At 41.6% G+C, this 15267-nt stretch overlaps 1 protein-coding gene across 1 annotated transcript; it reads left to right on the forward strand.

Moving 5' to 3' along the window:
• Positions 1-816: 816 nt before the first annotated feature.
• Positions 817-14761, forward strand: LOC126263612 (sperm acrosomal protein FSA-ACR.1-like). The gene is made up of 2 exons (XM_049960699.1): positions 817-1498; positions 14691-14761. Exons 1-2 carry the CDS (start codon positions 817-819, stop codon positions 14759-14761), a joined length of 753 nt encoding a protein of 250 aa, XP_049816656.1.
• The last annotated feature ends 506 nt before the right edge of the window (positions 14762-15267 follow it).

A 15267-nucleotide genomic window follows, 5' to 3' on the forward strand; every position in this document is an offset into this window, starting at 1 on the left:
ACTTGGACCATCATTAGCTATATGGCTCCCCAAATAGCAAAACTCCTTTACTACTTTAAGTGTCTCATTCCCTAATCTAACTCCCTCAGCATCACCCAATTTCATTCGACTACATTCCATTATCCTCGTTAAAATTTATGTAACATACTGAAGACAATGGTCCCTTGGTAGTGTAAAACACTTAACCTTACAAGTCTGTGGAATCAGAAGGCAAGGTCATTTATGTCGCATGTTTTGGCTCTCGCTAACTCATTCATAAATACCTATTGGATACTTCTTGGCCGGACGTCGTGACCGAGCGGTTCTAGGCGCTTCAGTCCGTAACGGCGCTGTTGCTACGGTGGCAGGTTCGAATCCTGCCTCGGGCATGGATGTGTGTGATGTTTTAGGTTACTTAGGTTTAAGTAGTTCTAAGTCTAGGGGACTGATGACCTCAGATGTTAAGTCCCATACTGCTCAGAGCCATTTGATACTTCTTGTTCACACAGAATCGTGAAATTTGGCAAGATGCAAGGTTTAACACTAGAAGTAAAGGAAAAATGCGAAAATGTAAGTTTCTAATTTTATCACAAGAAAAAATATTTCTTTTGCTACTTATCTTGAAACTTAAAACATTCTCGAAAGTCTTTGAACTCTCGGGAATGACATCTTGCCAACATTAAATTCGGCAACAGGTAAAAGTCGTCGAGACGCTCGCCTCCCCGGACGGAAGAATTGTTTATATACATAATAAAATTTGTACGGAGCCCTCAGAGAACGAGTACTACTCGCACGGCGCGGACGTGGTGCAGTTTCACGCCGTATCAGTGCTGACAAATGTGGCGTGGCAGGGACGCGCAGCGCCGCGCCGCTTCGTGGTCCGCGCCAGCCACGTCCGCTTGTGGCCTGGACTGGTGCGCCGATGGGACTCGCGGGCCGGAGACGTCCAAGTGGGGCGCTGCTGAGCCGGAGACGCCAAGTGGGGCGCTGCTGAGCCGAAGACGTCCAAGTGGGGCGCTGCTGAGCCGGAGACGTCCAAGTGGGGCGCTGCTGAGCCGGAGACGTCCAAGTGGGGCGCTGCTGAGCCGGAGATGTCCAAGTGGGGCGCTGCTGAGCCGGAGACGTCCAAGTGGGGCGCTGCTGAGCCGGAGACGTCCAAGTGGGGCGCTGCTGAGCCGGAGACGTCCAAGTGGGGCGCTGCTGAGCCGGAGACGTCCAAGTGGGGCGCTGCTGAGCCGGAGACGTCCAAGTGGGGCGCTGCTGAGCCGGAGACGTCCAAGTGGGGCGCTGCTGAGCCGGAGACGTCCAAGTGGGGCGCTGCTGAGCCGGAGACGTCCAAGTGGGGCGCTGCTGAGCCGGAGACGTCCAAGTGGGGCGCTGCTGAGCCGGAGACGTCCAAGTGGGGCGCTGCTGAGCCGGAGACGTCCAAGTGGGGCGCTGCTGAGCCGGAGACGTCCAAGTGGGGCGCTGCTGAGCCGGAGACGTCCAAGTGGGGCGCTGCTGAGCCGGAGACGTCCAAGTGGGGCACTGCTGTTTCCACGAATCTGTCGTGCTTGGTTGCGTGCTTGCCTTCCGTGCAGCTGGCCCGGGTTCGATTACCGGCTGGGTTGTAGATTTTCTCCACTCGTGGGCTGGGTGTTGTGTTGTCCTCATCATCCTTTCATCCCCATCTCAGGCTCGCAAGTCGCCCAATGTGGCGTCGACTGTAATAAGTCTCGCACTCTGGGACCAAACTTCCGCGTATGGGGCCTGCCGGCCGACAACGCCATACGATCATTTCATTTTTCTGTAATCTTCCGATGCGCCTCAACAACAAGTTGTTTTATGTACACTCATTCTTATAAATTAAGAATAATGCTGATACAAGGTGAAACAACGCTCTGGTGGGCGGTTTTCGGGTTTAAATCATCTCGGGGTATAACAGTGCGGTGCATTTGACCTGCGGTCGTCGCACGGTGGCGCTGGCAGCAGTCCATATACGCAGAAGTGTGTTGGTGGATGTCAGAGTACGGTGCAGCGAGTAAGTGTGCAGAGGTTTCCAGACGTGCTAATTGTGACTGTGTGTTGAAAATGGCTCAAATAACACATATTGATGACGTTATGAGAGGTAGAATACTAGGGCGACTGGAGGCTGGTCAAACACAGCAGGTCATAGCCACAAAGTGTGATCTCAAGATTATGGCAACTATTCCAGCAGACAGGTAACGTGTCCAGGCACTACAGTACAGGACGTCCACAGTGTACAACACCACAAGAAGACCGAATTATACGACTTTTACTTATCTTTTGATACAAAAAATCCATTTTTAATATATTTCTTGTAAATACTAGAGGCAATAAGCCTTAATACTGAGAAATTAGCCGAGTTTGCCCTACATGTAACCCATGCGATCGAAAGTTTAATTTGATGACTGCTGTATTATGTGTTGGAAATGTAATAATTTTTTCTTACTTGACAAAGACATTTCATTTTTGTTTAGACTTTCACTGTAAATTTTTTTCTCTCCTTTTTACGATTTTTTAAAAAATTATTTTCTATTGCTTGCTATTTGTAAGTAACTTGCTGTCAAATTCTAACTGGTAAAGATGGGATGAGGTAATGTGAGACTTCTAGTTTATTTTTGGTATTCAAAGAATGCGATGTAAGCTCTATTGCTCTTCGATATGTCATCCTACACATCTGTACATTGGTTATTTTCAGACGGAAGTGTTCGATAATTGATGTTATGCCACAGTGGTTCTGAGTACAAGCAATGTGATCTTTGGTAGGCAGTAGCAGTATCATTGCCAGTAGCATACTGCAAGGAGTAAGTGAGTAAGGGGTATTGTTCACACAACTGCGCAATATGCGAACTGTTAACAGAGCACAGAGATAAAGAAGCACAAGTTGTTGATTTCTGGAAATATGATTTGGTAAAGACTGATTTGAGAAGAATGACTTTTTCAGGTAATATCACAGTATTTCTTGCTGGGGCATAATTTATGGGGGTAAATTTTGGTGGGATTCTCTTTTATTTACTTGGGTTAGTTAGTTTGGTAACTGAGATGTGATTAAACAAAGTAATCTATTCACATGGCTTGCACTCAGAAGTTATAGATTTATTTCTCCTTTACCTATCTACTAACTTATTTCATGGCATATTTTTTAAAAGACATAACTTTTGTAAAGATGATTGTAATTTTTAAGGAAGGAATTAGAGTTTCAGCGTAGTTTTTGAATGTCATTCTCTTTTCAGTCATTTAGTAAATGTAATATCCTCTAGTGTATCCTCACGAAAATTTGATTTTTAATAGTGTGTCGAGGCATTTCACTCTGCAGAACACAGTGGGTAAAACTGAAGTATGTTTTGCTTGGAACAGTTGCATGACCTTGCATTGCATTGCACAAAGATTTTATTTTATTTATTTGGTTTGCTACTGTGATGCATTTTTTAATCTTCATCACTACGAGCAGTACAGAGTTTCCATTGCCGCAGGTAATCCATGAAAATTTGTTAGGGCCCGTTTTATATCACAGTCACGACAATACAATCATTCATAGCTATGTGTTACATTTCAAAATTAATATCAGGTTTAGTTTAGGTATTTCTCGTCAGACAGTCTCATTATTACTGAACAGTATCACTTAGTGTTTGGAATTTTATTTAATCAGTTTGCTTATGCAGGATCACAGGATGTTTTCACAGATACGTTTTCATTATTTATTCTTTGAAAATTCGTTTTGTAATATCATACAGAAACTCATTTAGAGAGCATGGCAATGTTATGTGGTAGTACAGAGAGGATTTTGTTTGGTTGAGAAGGAGTATTTCTGCAGTGCTTTTGAGATAACAGCGTAAGAGTAGAAGATAAATAAGAGTGCAATGATTGAAAAGACGATAGAGCAGACAAAAACCAGACAAAAAGTATCATTAGGAGGGTGGTGGTATGACAGTTTTAATTTATTCAAGAAGGTACCTTACCTGTGTGGTACCCCCCACCCTTTCTCCATAAGGGTTAGATGTGGCAACAACTAATTGCGGACATCACCACCACCACTTACCCTCCCCCACTTCATTCCCCTCCCCTCTCCCTTTTACCACTCCTCCCTGGCTTGTGAATTAGCAGATAAATGGCTGAGTCCGTGCTGACCTGCTGGAGAGGCACGATGTAAGGACTGTTTTGGAAATTATGTTCGTTTTCTGACATGAGTGTTATCCCACTGGAAGAATTTCCTAAATTTTGGTGGCGAAATCGAACTGACAAGCACTCTATAGCTGTGCTGTTTGAAATTCAAATAAACACAACTGCTGAAAACTAGCAGGAAGATAGGAAAACACTTTCATGAGAAATCAATCGTCCACACTTAGGGATAGGTTCAAAAACCTATAACTGAAAGAAAACCATGATCTCGCCTGCACATCGAAAAATGCTTTCCACAGCATATCACGCAAAACTTCCGGCTACATACAGAAAAACAACCGAAAAAAAAATTCGACAAAAAGAAGCATCTTTTCTAATAACACACTGCTTCCTACCTCTGTATAGCTGTAAAAACACACACACTTCTAAAATCTTCGATGGAATGGTCACACAACAAAAGCAAATACCATGAAAAAAAAGATAGTGGAACGAAACCATGAACTGTTCTACAGGGTGGTCCATTGATCGTGACCGGGCCAAATATCTCACGAAATAAGCGTCAAACGAGAAAACTACAAAGAACAAAACTTTTCTATCTTGAAGCCAGATGGCGCTATGGTTGGCCCACTAGATGGCGCTGCCATAGGTCAAACGGATATCAACAGCGTTTTTTAGAAATAGGAACCACCGTTTTTTATTACATATTAGTGTAGTACGTAAAGAAATATGAATGTTTTAGTTGGACCACTTTTTTCCCTTTGTGATAGATGGCGCTGTAATAATCATAAACGTGTGTTAAAATGGACCGTTTACCAACTATCCTCGTTTTGCTTTTGTTGATGTTCATCTTATATCCTCCTTTCAAGACACTGTCCATTCCATTCAACTGCTCTTCCAAGTCCTTTGCTGTCTCTGACAGAATTACAATGTCATCGGCGAACCTCAAAGTTTTTATTTCTTCTCCATGGATTTTAATACCTACTCCGAATTTTTCTTTTGTTTCCTTTACTGCTTGCTCAATATACAGATTGAATAACATCGGGGAGAGGCTTCAACCCCGTCTCACTCCCTTCCCAACCGCTGCTTCCCTTTCATACCCCCCGACTCTTATAACTGCCATCTGGTTTGTGTACAAATTGTAAATAGCCTTTCGCTCCCTGTATTTTACCCCTGCCACCTTTAGAATTTGAAAGATAGTATTCCGGTCAACATTGTCAAAAGATTTCTCTAAGTTTACAAATGCTAGAAACGTCGGTTTGCCTTTCCTTAATCTTTCTTCTAAGATAAGTCGTAAGGTCAGTATTGCCTCATGTGTTCCAATATTTCTACGGAATCCAAACTGATCTTCCCCGAGGTCGGCTTCTATCAGTTTTTCCAACGTCTGTAAAGAATTCGCGTTAGTATTTTGCAGCTGTGACTTATTAAACTGATAGTTCGGTAATTTTCACATCTGTCAACACCTGCTTTCTTTGGGATTGGAATTAGTATATACTTCTTTAAGTCTGAGGGTATTTCGCCTGTCTCATACATCTTGTCACCAGATGGTGGAGTTTTGTCAGGACTGGCTCTCCCAAGGCCGTCAGTAGTTCTAATGGAATGTTGTCTACTCCCGGGCCTTCTTTCGACTCAGGTCTTTCAGTGTTCTGTCAAACTCTTCACGCAGTATCGTATCTCCCATTTCGTCTTCATCTACATTCTCTTCCATTTCCATAATATTGTCCTCAAGTACGTCGCCCTTGTATAGACCCTCTATATACTCCTTCCACCTTTCTGCTTTCCCTTCTTTGCTTAGAACTGGGTTTCCATCTGAGCTCTAGATATTCATACAAGTGGTTCTCTTTTCTCCAAAGGTCTCTTTAATTTTCCTGTAGGCAGTATCTATCTTACCCCTTGTGAGATAAGCCTCTACATCCTTACAATTGTCCTCTAGCCATCCCTGCTTAGCCATTTTGCACTTCCTGTCGATCTCATTTTTGAGACGTTTGTATTCCTTTTTGCCTGCTTCATTTACTGCATTTTTATATTTTCTCCTTTCATCAATTAAATTCAATATTTCTTCTGTTACCCAAGGATTTCTACTAGCCCTCTTCTTTTTACCTACTTGATCCTCTGCTGCCTTCACTACTTCATTCCTCAGAGCTACCCATTCTTCTTCTACTGTATTTCTTTTCCCCATTTGTGACAATTGTTCCCTTATGCTCTCCCTGAAACTCTGTACAACCTCTGGTTTAATCAGTTTGTCCAGATCCCATCTCCTTAAATTCCCACCTTTTTGCAGTTTCTTCAGTTTTAATCTGCAGTTCATAACCAATAGATTGTGGTCAGAGTCCACATCTGCCCCTGGAAATGTCTTACAATTTAATACCTGGTTCCCAAATCTCTGTCTTACCATTATATAATCTATCTGGTACCTTCCAGTATTTCCAGGATTCTTTCATGTGTACAACCTTATGATTCTTGAACCAAGTGTTAGCTATGATTAAGTTATGCTCTTTGTAAAATTCTTCCAGAGGCTTCCTCTTTCATTTCTTTGCCCCAATCCATACTCACCTACTATGTTTCCTTCTCTCCCTTTTCCTACTCTCGAATTCCAGTCACCCATGACTATTAAATTTTCGTCTCCCTTCACTACCTGAATAATTTCTTTTATCTCACCATACATTTCATCAATTTCTTCATCATCTGCAGAGCTAGTTGGTATATAAACTTGTACTATTGTAGTAGGTGTGGGCTTCGTGTCTATCTTGGCCACAATAATGCGTTTACTAGGCTATTTGTAGTAGCTTACCCGCACTCCTATTTTTTTATTCCCCCTATTTGATTTTGTATTTATAACCCTGTATTCACCTGACCAAAAGTCTTGTTCCTCCTGCCACCGAACTTCACTAATTCCCACTAATGGCATAATATCAACTTCATTAGGTGGAATAACACTATTAACACTGTTCGATTTTGGAGTGACGTTTTGCAGTATAAAAATGCTGCAGGGGAGAATCCTTTTTCTTTGATTTCACAGCTAGCAATGACTGTTCGATGCCTACTGCATTCAAATGCTGAAGTGGAAATAATATTCAGTTCTATGAACATTATAGAAAGTAAACAACGTAACAGATTATCGTTAAATACAATTAATGCTTTGATCATATTGAGAGAGCAGCTGAAGAAACACTATAAAGATTGTGCATCTTTTGACATACCGTCAGATATATTGGAGCTTATTGGAACGAACAAAAGTTACTCTTCTGCGACAAAACCAGTCGAACTGCAACATCATCTTTTGAGCGACGTTCAAGCCTCTACATCAACTACAGTTCTGTCAGAGCATGAAACAGAAGAGTTATTCGATCTTCTGAGTGACGACGATGAATAGCTCACATACCGGCATGTATATATTTTTTAACCTAATTTGAGTCCTTTCTTTTTTTGTTACAAATATAGTTGTATATTTCTAGTATATTTGACTACTTTGATTGAAACAACAATTTATGTGTTGCGTCAATTATGATAACATGTTTAATTAAACGTTAGCGTATTTTATATGTATGTTGTTGCAAACGATGTGTCATTTAATTAAGACAATTAAGCAATTACGTATGAGACAATTTTTATCAATATTTTATTACACCCCCCCCCCCCCCCCCCAATGGCTTATTGCACGATTCACAGCACGAAATTTTCAGTACACCTGTATTAAAAACAGTTTTAGCGACTTTTGATATTGAATCTAGCGACTCGGGTGTTTTAGAGTTGGCAACACTGCGTGCCAGTTGGCACAGCAATGTTAGTTGAACAACAGACACCGTGGCGGCAGGAGCACGAGGGGGCCGGCAGCAGCGGCGCATGATTTACGTAGATTTGTAGGCAGCAGCTGTTTCGTGTATTGCATTACAGGGCTTTTATCGCAGTTATTTAACCAGTATTTCTTCACGATATGATGATTAGGAGTGGTCAGAGATTTCTCTTTTCAAGAAATTCTATTTTGTATGTATACAGGGTGGTCCATCGATAGTGACTGGGCCAAATATCTCACGCAGTAAGCATCAAATGAAAAAGCTACACCGAGCGAGGTGGCGCAGTGGTTAGCACACTGGACTCGCATTCGGAAGGACGACGGTTCAATCCCGCGTCCGACCATCCTGATTTAGGTTTTCTGTGATTTCCCTAAATCGCTCCAGGCAAATGCCGGGATGGTTCCTTTGAAAGGGCACGGCCGACTTCCTTCCCTAACCCTCTGAGACCGATAACCTCGCTGTTTGGTCTCTTCCCCAAAACAACCAACCAACCAAAAAGCTACAAAGAACGAAACTCGTCTAGCTTGAAGGAGGAAACCAGATGGCGCTATGGTTGGCCCGCTAGATGGCGCTGCCATAGGTCAAAAGGATATCAACTGGTTTCTTTTTTTTTTTTTTTAATAGGAACCCCCATTGTTATTACATATTCGTGTAGTACGTAAATAAATATGAATGTTTTAGTTGGACCACTTTTTTCGCTTTGTGATAGTTGGTGCTGTAATAGTCATAAACGTGTGTTAAAATGGACTGTTTACCAATTGCAGAAAAGATTGATTTCGTGTTCATGCATGGCTATTGTGATCAAAATGCCCAACGGGCGTGTGCTTTGTATGCTACTCGGTATCCTGGACGACATCATCCAAATGTCCGGACCGTTCACCGGATAGTTACGTTATTTAAGGAAACAGGAAGTGTTCAGCCACATGTGAAACGTCAACCACGACCTTTACACATAAAGTAGTAAAGGAGTTTTGCTATTTGGGGAGCAAAATAACTGACGATGGTCGAAGTAGAGAGGATCTAAAATAAATACTGGTAATGGCAAGAAAAGCGTTTCTGATGAAGAGAAATTTGTTAACATAGAGTATAGATTTAAGTGTCAGGAAGTCGTTTCTGAAAGTATTTGTATGGAGTGTAGCCATGTATGGAAGTGAAACATGGACGATAAATTGTTTGGACAAGAAGAGAATAGAAGCTTTCGAAATGTGGTGCTACAGAAGAATGCTGAAGGTTAGATGGGTAGATCACGTAACTAATGAGGAGGTACTGAATAGAATTGGGGAGAAGAGGAGTTTGTGGCACAACTTGACAAGAAGAAGGGACCGGTTGTTAGGACATGTTCTGAGGCATCAAGGGATCACAAATTTGGCATAGGACGGCAGTGTGGAGGGTAAAAATCATGGAGGGAGTCCAAGAGATGAATACACTAAGCAGATTCAGAAGGATGTAGGTAGCAGTAAGTACTGGGAGATGAAGAAGCTTGCACAGGATAGAGAAGCATGGAGAGCTGCGTCAAACCAGTCTCAGGACTGAAGACCACAACAACAACAACATGCCATTCTTGCAGCATACCGTCTATGAAATCGCCACTAAAACACAATTCTTTGGCTACATCCTCTACAGCATTATTTGTTTTCACTTTTAGTGTTTCTTCAACATTCAGCATTGACCTTTTTTTCAGGATCGTAACGTTACTTGGCAGTCTTTGTTGAATTTCCCTTATGAGTTTCAGACTAAGCTGAATGCATCTCTTCTTCAAATAAACTTTATTTTCTTCAGACAAACTTGACTCAGACAATTTCTGTTCAAACATAAAGCCGAGGTTCGGATTTGCGTACATACATTCGCTTGGAACTGGTGTTGTCAACAAATCAACAGTTGGAAAAACTATGTTTTGTCCGAGTGACTGCATGAGGAATACAAGTGTATCTAGTACTTTAGTGGGGTCATAGTCTTCTCCTTCAAAAGCTCTTATTGCTATTAGTACGTCTTTCAAAGCATGTTTAAGGTAAAACATGTAAAGATGATTTGTGTCGTCACAATACATCTTGTACAAAATTTTGGCAGTGTAACAATTGTCTTGAACCATAGCAAGTGAAAAATGTAGCTTTAGTTCTTCCCACTGCTCCAGAATTCTTCGTATTGCTGGTTCAATTGAAATCCAACATGTTGCACAGACCTTCAAAATTTTTAGTGGCTGTTTTCCACAATATATTGTCTCATAAACCTTTTGATATTCCTCTTGTCTTTTGGGTGAATTGGAGAGCCACTTGTAGGTTTCCCATATAAGAATCTCTATGTTTCTAGGTATGGTATTCACTAAGGCGTGCGAAACTGCAAGCTGAAGAGAGTGACAAATGCAACGGATCAATACCAAATGCTTCAAACCATATTCTCTCTTGAGTTGTTCGAAAAGCCCATTGTTTATTCCAACCTTTGCAGAAGCATCATCTCTGCCAATTCCTACCATATTAGCGATTGGAAGTTTGAGATCTTTCAAAGAATTCACAAGAACATCAGCCAGATTTCTTGCATCTGCAGTTTCTACTACAGCGAGTTTGAGAAATGCTGATCTAATGGTTTAGTTGTATACATTATAGTACTGTACAACGATACCTAGCATTTTAGATATTGATACATCTGTGGATTCATCTATTAGTACACTGTATTTTTGGTTACCAATTTCTTCAACCAATGACTGTGTAAAATATGGAGCCAAAACTTCAGTTATAATGTTAGTGCTCTTTGTACGATGTAATTGCATGTTTTTAGCGTCCTCATCACCGGAAAACACCTTCTTGCACAGTCTTCCTAAATGATCTACAGCTAAAATAGAACAATGTGCAGCAATAAACAAAGAAAGGGCGCCTTCCGCTCTACTTGCTATTCTAACTGTAGTTTTCGGAGCAATTTTCACAGGTAAGGTGGTTTGTGTAAAAATCAATTTTTTGTTTATGCTTAATAGTTTTCAAATGCTTTCTAATATCACACAATGTAACATAAAACTCTGTTGTACATACTTGACATCTTGGATTGGATAAGTCTCGAACGACTGGCCCATTGAATTCAGGTTCTGCTTCCCACGCATCCCGATATTTTTGAGTGTACTGCTCCTTCCTCTGCGGTAAATCCATTACGTAAGCCACCACAACATAAGTTTCACCAATTTATAATCACTGAAAATACATTAAAACTCAGGCGAACTAGAGGTTATGAAACAATCTACTCACTCGATAACTCGATATCAGTCCTATTGTTCATTGTTTAAAATATAATAATGTCTGGGATACCCCCACCGAATTGTTCTTGCGTTACCACTGTGCATGTGGTAAAAATTTGACTGCGAGTTAACATTTCGAAAAATTAGAGGTTGCTGGACAGAAATGTATTTTATTATACTTAATATTAGGTATGTTTTTTGTCAGTTCGAAAAAGAAAGGGAGTTCAAAAGTTGAAGAATTATAGCTCGATACGCTATCGATGATAACAGGCTAGTGGGTAATGAATAATGAATTGTTCTATAGTCAAGGTTTTCTTACTCTGTAGGCAATTCCAACATTCAGGTTTACTAAATGCTGAACAGTGTCTTGAAGGGAGGATATAAGATGAACATCAACAAAAGCAAACGAGGATAATGGAATGTAGTCGAATTAAGTTGGGCGATGCTGAGGGAATTAGATTAGGAAATGAGACACTTACAGTAGAAAAGGAGTTTTGCTATTTGGGGAGCAAAGTAACTGTAGATGGTCGAAGTAGAGAGGATATAAAATGTAGACTGGCAATGGCAAGGAAAGCGTTTCTGAAGAAGAGAAATTTATTAACATAGAGTATAGATTTAAATGTCCGCAAGTCGTTTCTGAAAGTATTTGTATGGAGTGTAGCCATGTATGGAAGTGAAACATGTACGATAAATAGTTTGGACAAGAAGAAAACAGAAGCCTTTGAAATGTGGTGCTACAGAAGAATGCTGAAGATTAGATGGGTAGATCATGTAACTAATGAGGAAGTATTGAAGAGGATTGGGGAGAAGAGGAGTTTGTGGCACAACTTGACAAGAAGAAGGGATCGGTTGGTAGGACATGTTCTGAGGCATCAAGGGATCACCAATTTAGTATTGGAGGGCAGTGTGGATGGTAAAAAACGTAGAGGGAGACCAAGAGATGAATACACTAAACAGATTCAGAAGGATGTAGGCTGCAGTACGTATTGGGAGATGAAGAAGCTTGCACAGGATAGAGTAGCATGGAGAGCTGCATCAAACCAGTCTCAGGACTGAAGACCACAACAACAACAACAAATGCTGAAAAATGCTACATGATCTGCTAAGAACTTAATTTAACTTAGTAAATTTAGAACAAAGTCAGTGTAGTACCCAGTGTATAGTTAAAATCTTAGTTTTGTTAATGAAAATACTGGCCCAAAATAGTTTTGATTTGTACTTCAAAAGTCTTCAGTACTCCAAAAGTCGCCAGATAAGTCGCTAAATAATTTTTGTCGTTAAAAAGTTTTTTTTGTCGCTAAGACGAAGACAAAGGTCGCCATTTCTAGCGACAAAGTCGCTAAATTGGCAACACTGCTGGCACGTCGCCTGTGGCGCGCTCCTGCGGACGATAACTGGACTAGCGTGCAGCCCGTGTGCAGCCAGGGATAGCTGGTGTACTGGCTATTGTATCGGTCCGCTGCAGTACGTCACGTGGTACCTGTTCGAGCCTTTTGTCTCGCTAGCTGCTCACAGTGCAGATAGCTTGAATTGTCCCAGCTCGAGTGCGTGTGTGCGTTTGGGTCCCCCACCGCCACTGCTGCAGATGACTGCCTATTACAAATTATCCAGCAAATGTCTTGTATCTCTCGACTACCTTCCCGGACTCCACCTGTTCTCCTAGAGACATGCTTGTGGAAACAAGGCAGCCCCAGTCCCAGAACGAGTGGGGCTGCCTTAACAATGGACGACTTATCATCAGTGTCACCAGATATGTTTTCGAGCGTACCAGGGAAACCGGGACGTGTAGCTTAGTCTGAAACAGAACAAAATATGTCACTGTCAGAGGCTACCTATTTTCAAGAAGGAGAATGGGGCCAGGACTGCTGGACAGAAGCTGACAGAACTCTGGCTTCTGTGAGAACTGGAAGCTTTGTCTGAAACATTGCAACTTATTGTAAGAGCAATAGCAAGCTACCAGCTCTTTCTATGAACAGATATACTCACAAAGATTTCCAGACCTTCCTCTATAAGGCGACAGGACTGTCTCTCCTGTGGGAATTTATAACTTTGTCCAAAACAGAACAAAACATTTCCCTGTCAAAGACGATACCGATACCTTCCCAGAAGGGACTGTTTCCCTGACTCACAAACGAGTCTGGACCATTCCAGGAGAAGAAGTGGGCAGTTACATTCTCTGTCAGAACATGGAATTTTGTCTGAAACTTACCTTGCCAGTGATCTGGTGGCTTCTTCTAAGAAGGAGGCCACCGAGTAGAAGCCAGCAGGTCTCTGCCTGCCAAAGACAGTGGTAACATCTGCATGTTGGCAGCTTAAAGGCTCTCAGTCTAAAATCTCGAGACAGGTAGACTACTGGACTTTTTCTAACTAGCTGGTCAAAATTCCTGCACTCCTCCGGCCGATGTGGCCGAGCGGTTCTAGGCGCTACAGTCTGGAACTGCGCGACCGCTACGGCCGCAGGTTCGAATCCTGCCTCGGGCATGGATGTGTGTGATGTCCTTAGGTTAGTTAGGTTTAAGTAGTTCTAAGTTCTGATGTCCTCAGAAGTCCCATAGTGCTCAGAGCCATTTGAACCATTTCTTGAACTCCAATCGGCTGCCGCCAAAATAAAGGAGGAGCCTGATGTTGTACACTTGTAGATCCGTATGAGGCTACGCTTCCTACGCTTCAGTGATTGCTGTCCTATTTCCTCATATCATGTATGTATGTCTCTGTACAAGTTTCTCAGGAGCTACTTCACTTCAGCGCTAGTTTGTTGCCCTATCCCTTCTTGACATGTGTCTAACTTCCTTAGCAGGTATTATAAATCGATAGAGGACTACTCTTCCTACTCTTCACTGATAATTTGCTGCCCTGCCATTTCTTACCATGTATCTGTGTACAGCTTCCTCAGCAGCTACAATCTTGCACGTCTGCATGAGGCTACTCTTCCTACACTCCAGTGATAGATTGCCTTCGTGTCCCTTCTTACCATGTATCTGTGTACAAGATCCTCAGCAGTTGTTTCACTTGCAGATCGGTAGGAGGCTACTCTTCCTACACTTCATTCATAGTTTGCTATCCCATCCCTTCTTTCAAAGTGTTTGTGTGAGTATGTGTTGGTTTGTTTGTTTCGTCGTATATTATCGTAGTTTATGTTGAGATTTCGAAGTAAATAATCGCTGCAAAAAGTTTCCTTATTGCTGTTACAGCCTCACTGCAGGAGGATTTCATTTGGAAGCTAGAGGCTGAAAGAGAGTCGGTAGACGTGGCTATGCAGCCCTCTCACATCGTGGAACAGCCTCCAGGTGCGATTGCACCAACACATCAGCCATTTAAGTACATAATTTAATATTCAAATATTTACATAGTGTATATTTACGTTAAAAGAAATTTTCAGTGCTTTTTTCCTGTTTTAATGATTCTGATGACATTGACCGCTTAATGGACCTTGTAAGCGATCAAGTCAAAGAGTCTGAGCAGTCTCCAGTGTAGATTCTGCCACGTAATTACATATTCCCGATAAAAATATTTCATTTGTGTTTCGCGTATTTGCGTCCCCTCTGTATACGTTTTTAAATTGTAAATTTCTTGTGTAGGTGATTTCGAAGAGGTCGAGGGGTCTGTTACACCGCCCCCGACGAACGTATCACAGCAGCCATGCAGGTAGATGTGTAGGATGTGAGGTCCACCAGTTATGTAAAACACCGTTTTTTCTAAGTTCACAAACATGTTTCAGGACCAATGTGCCATCATCAGTGGGTTTCCGTTTTATTTACTCTGTAATGTGAACATTATTTTTGCTAAATGATTACAGAATTAAGTGGATATTTATTTCAAACAGTAGTTCGTTTCTTTTGTTAATACGTTTACAATTGGTGTGCATGATTTTTCAGGACCACTTGCGTATTATTTATTACCAGTAGCTTGTCATTTGCAACCAAACGATGTTGATGAGACAGTTTTTGGGAGTTAACCTATCATCTAAAACGTAATTTAGTTTGTCGCGATATTTCGCGCCTATGTTCGTTTCTACTTACGTCTTCATGTGGCAAGCCATTTCTTCCCAGGATCATGGTGAGGTGTAGTGATGCACACGTAAATATCACACTTATATTCCCAAATAACGTCGTGAAAGCAATTCGCGCTTCACCAAAACACAGTATAATTGTGGTT

The sequence above is a fragment of the Schistocerca nitens genome, chromosome 6 (assembly GCF_023898315.1).
Source record: "Schistocerca nitens isolate TAMUIC-IGC-003100 chromosome 6, iqSchNite1.1, whole genome shotgun sequence".
NCBI classification, from domain to species: domain Eukaryota; kingdom Metazoa; phylum Arthropoda; class Insecta; order Orthoptera; family Acrididae; genus Schistocerca; species Schistocerca nitens.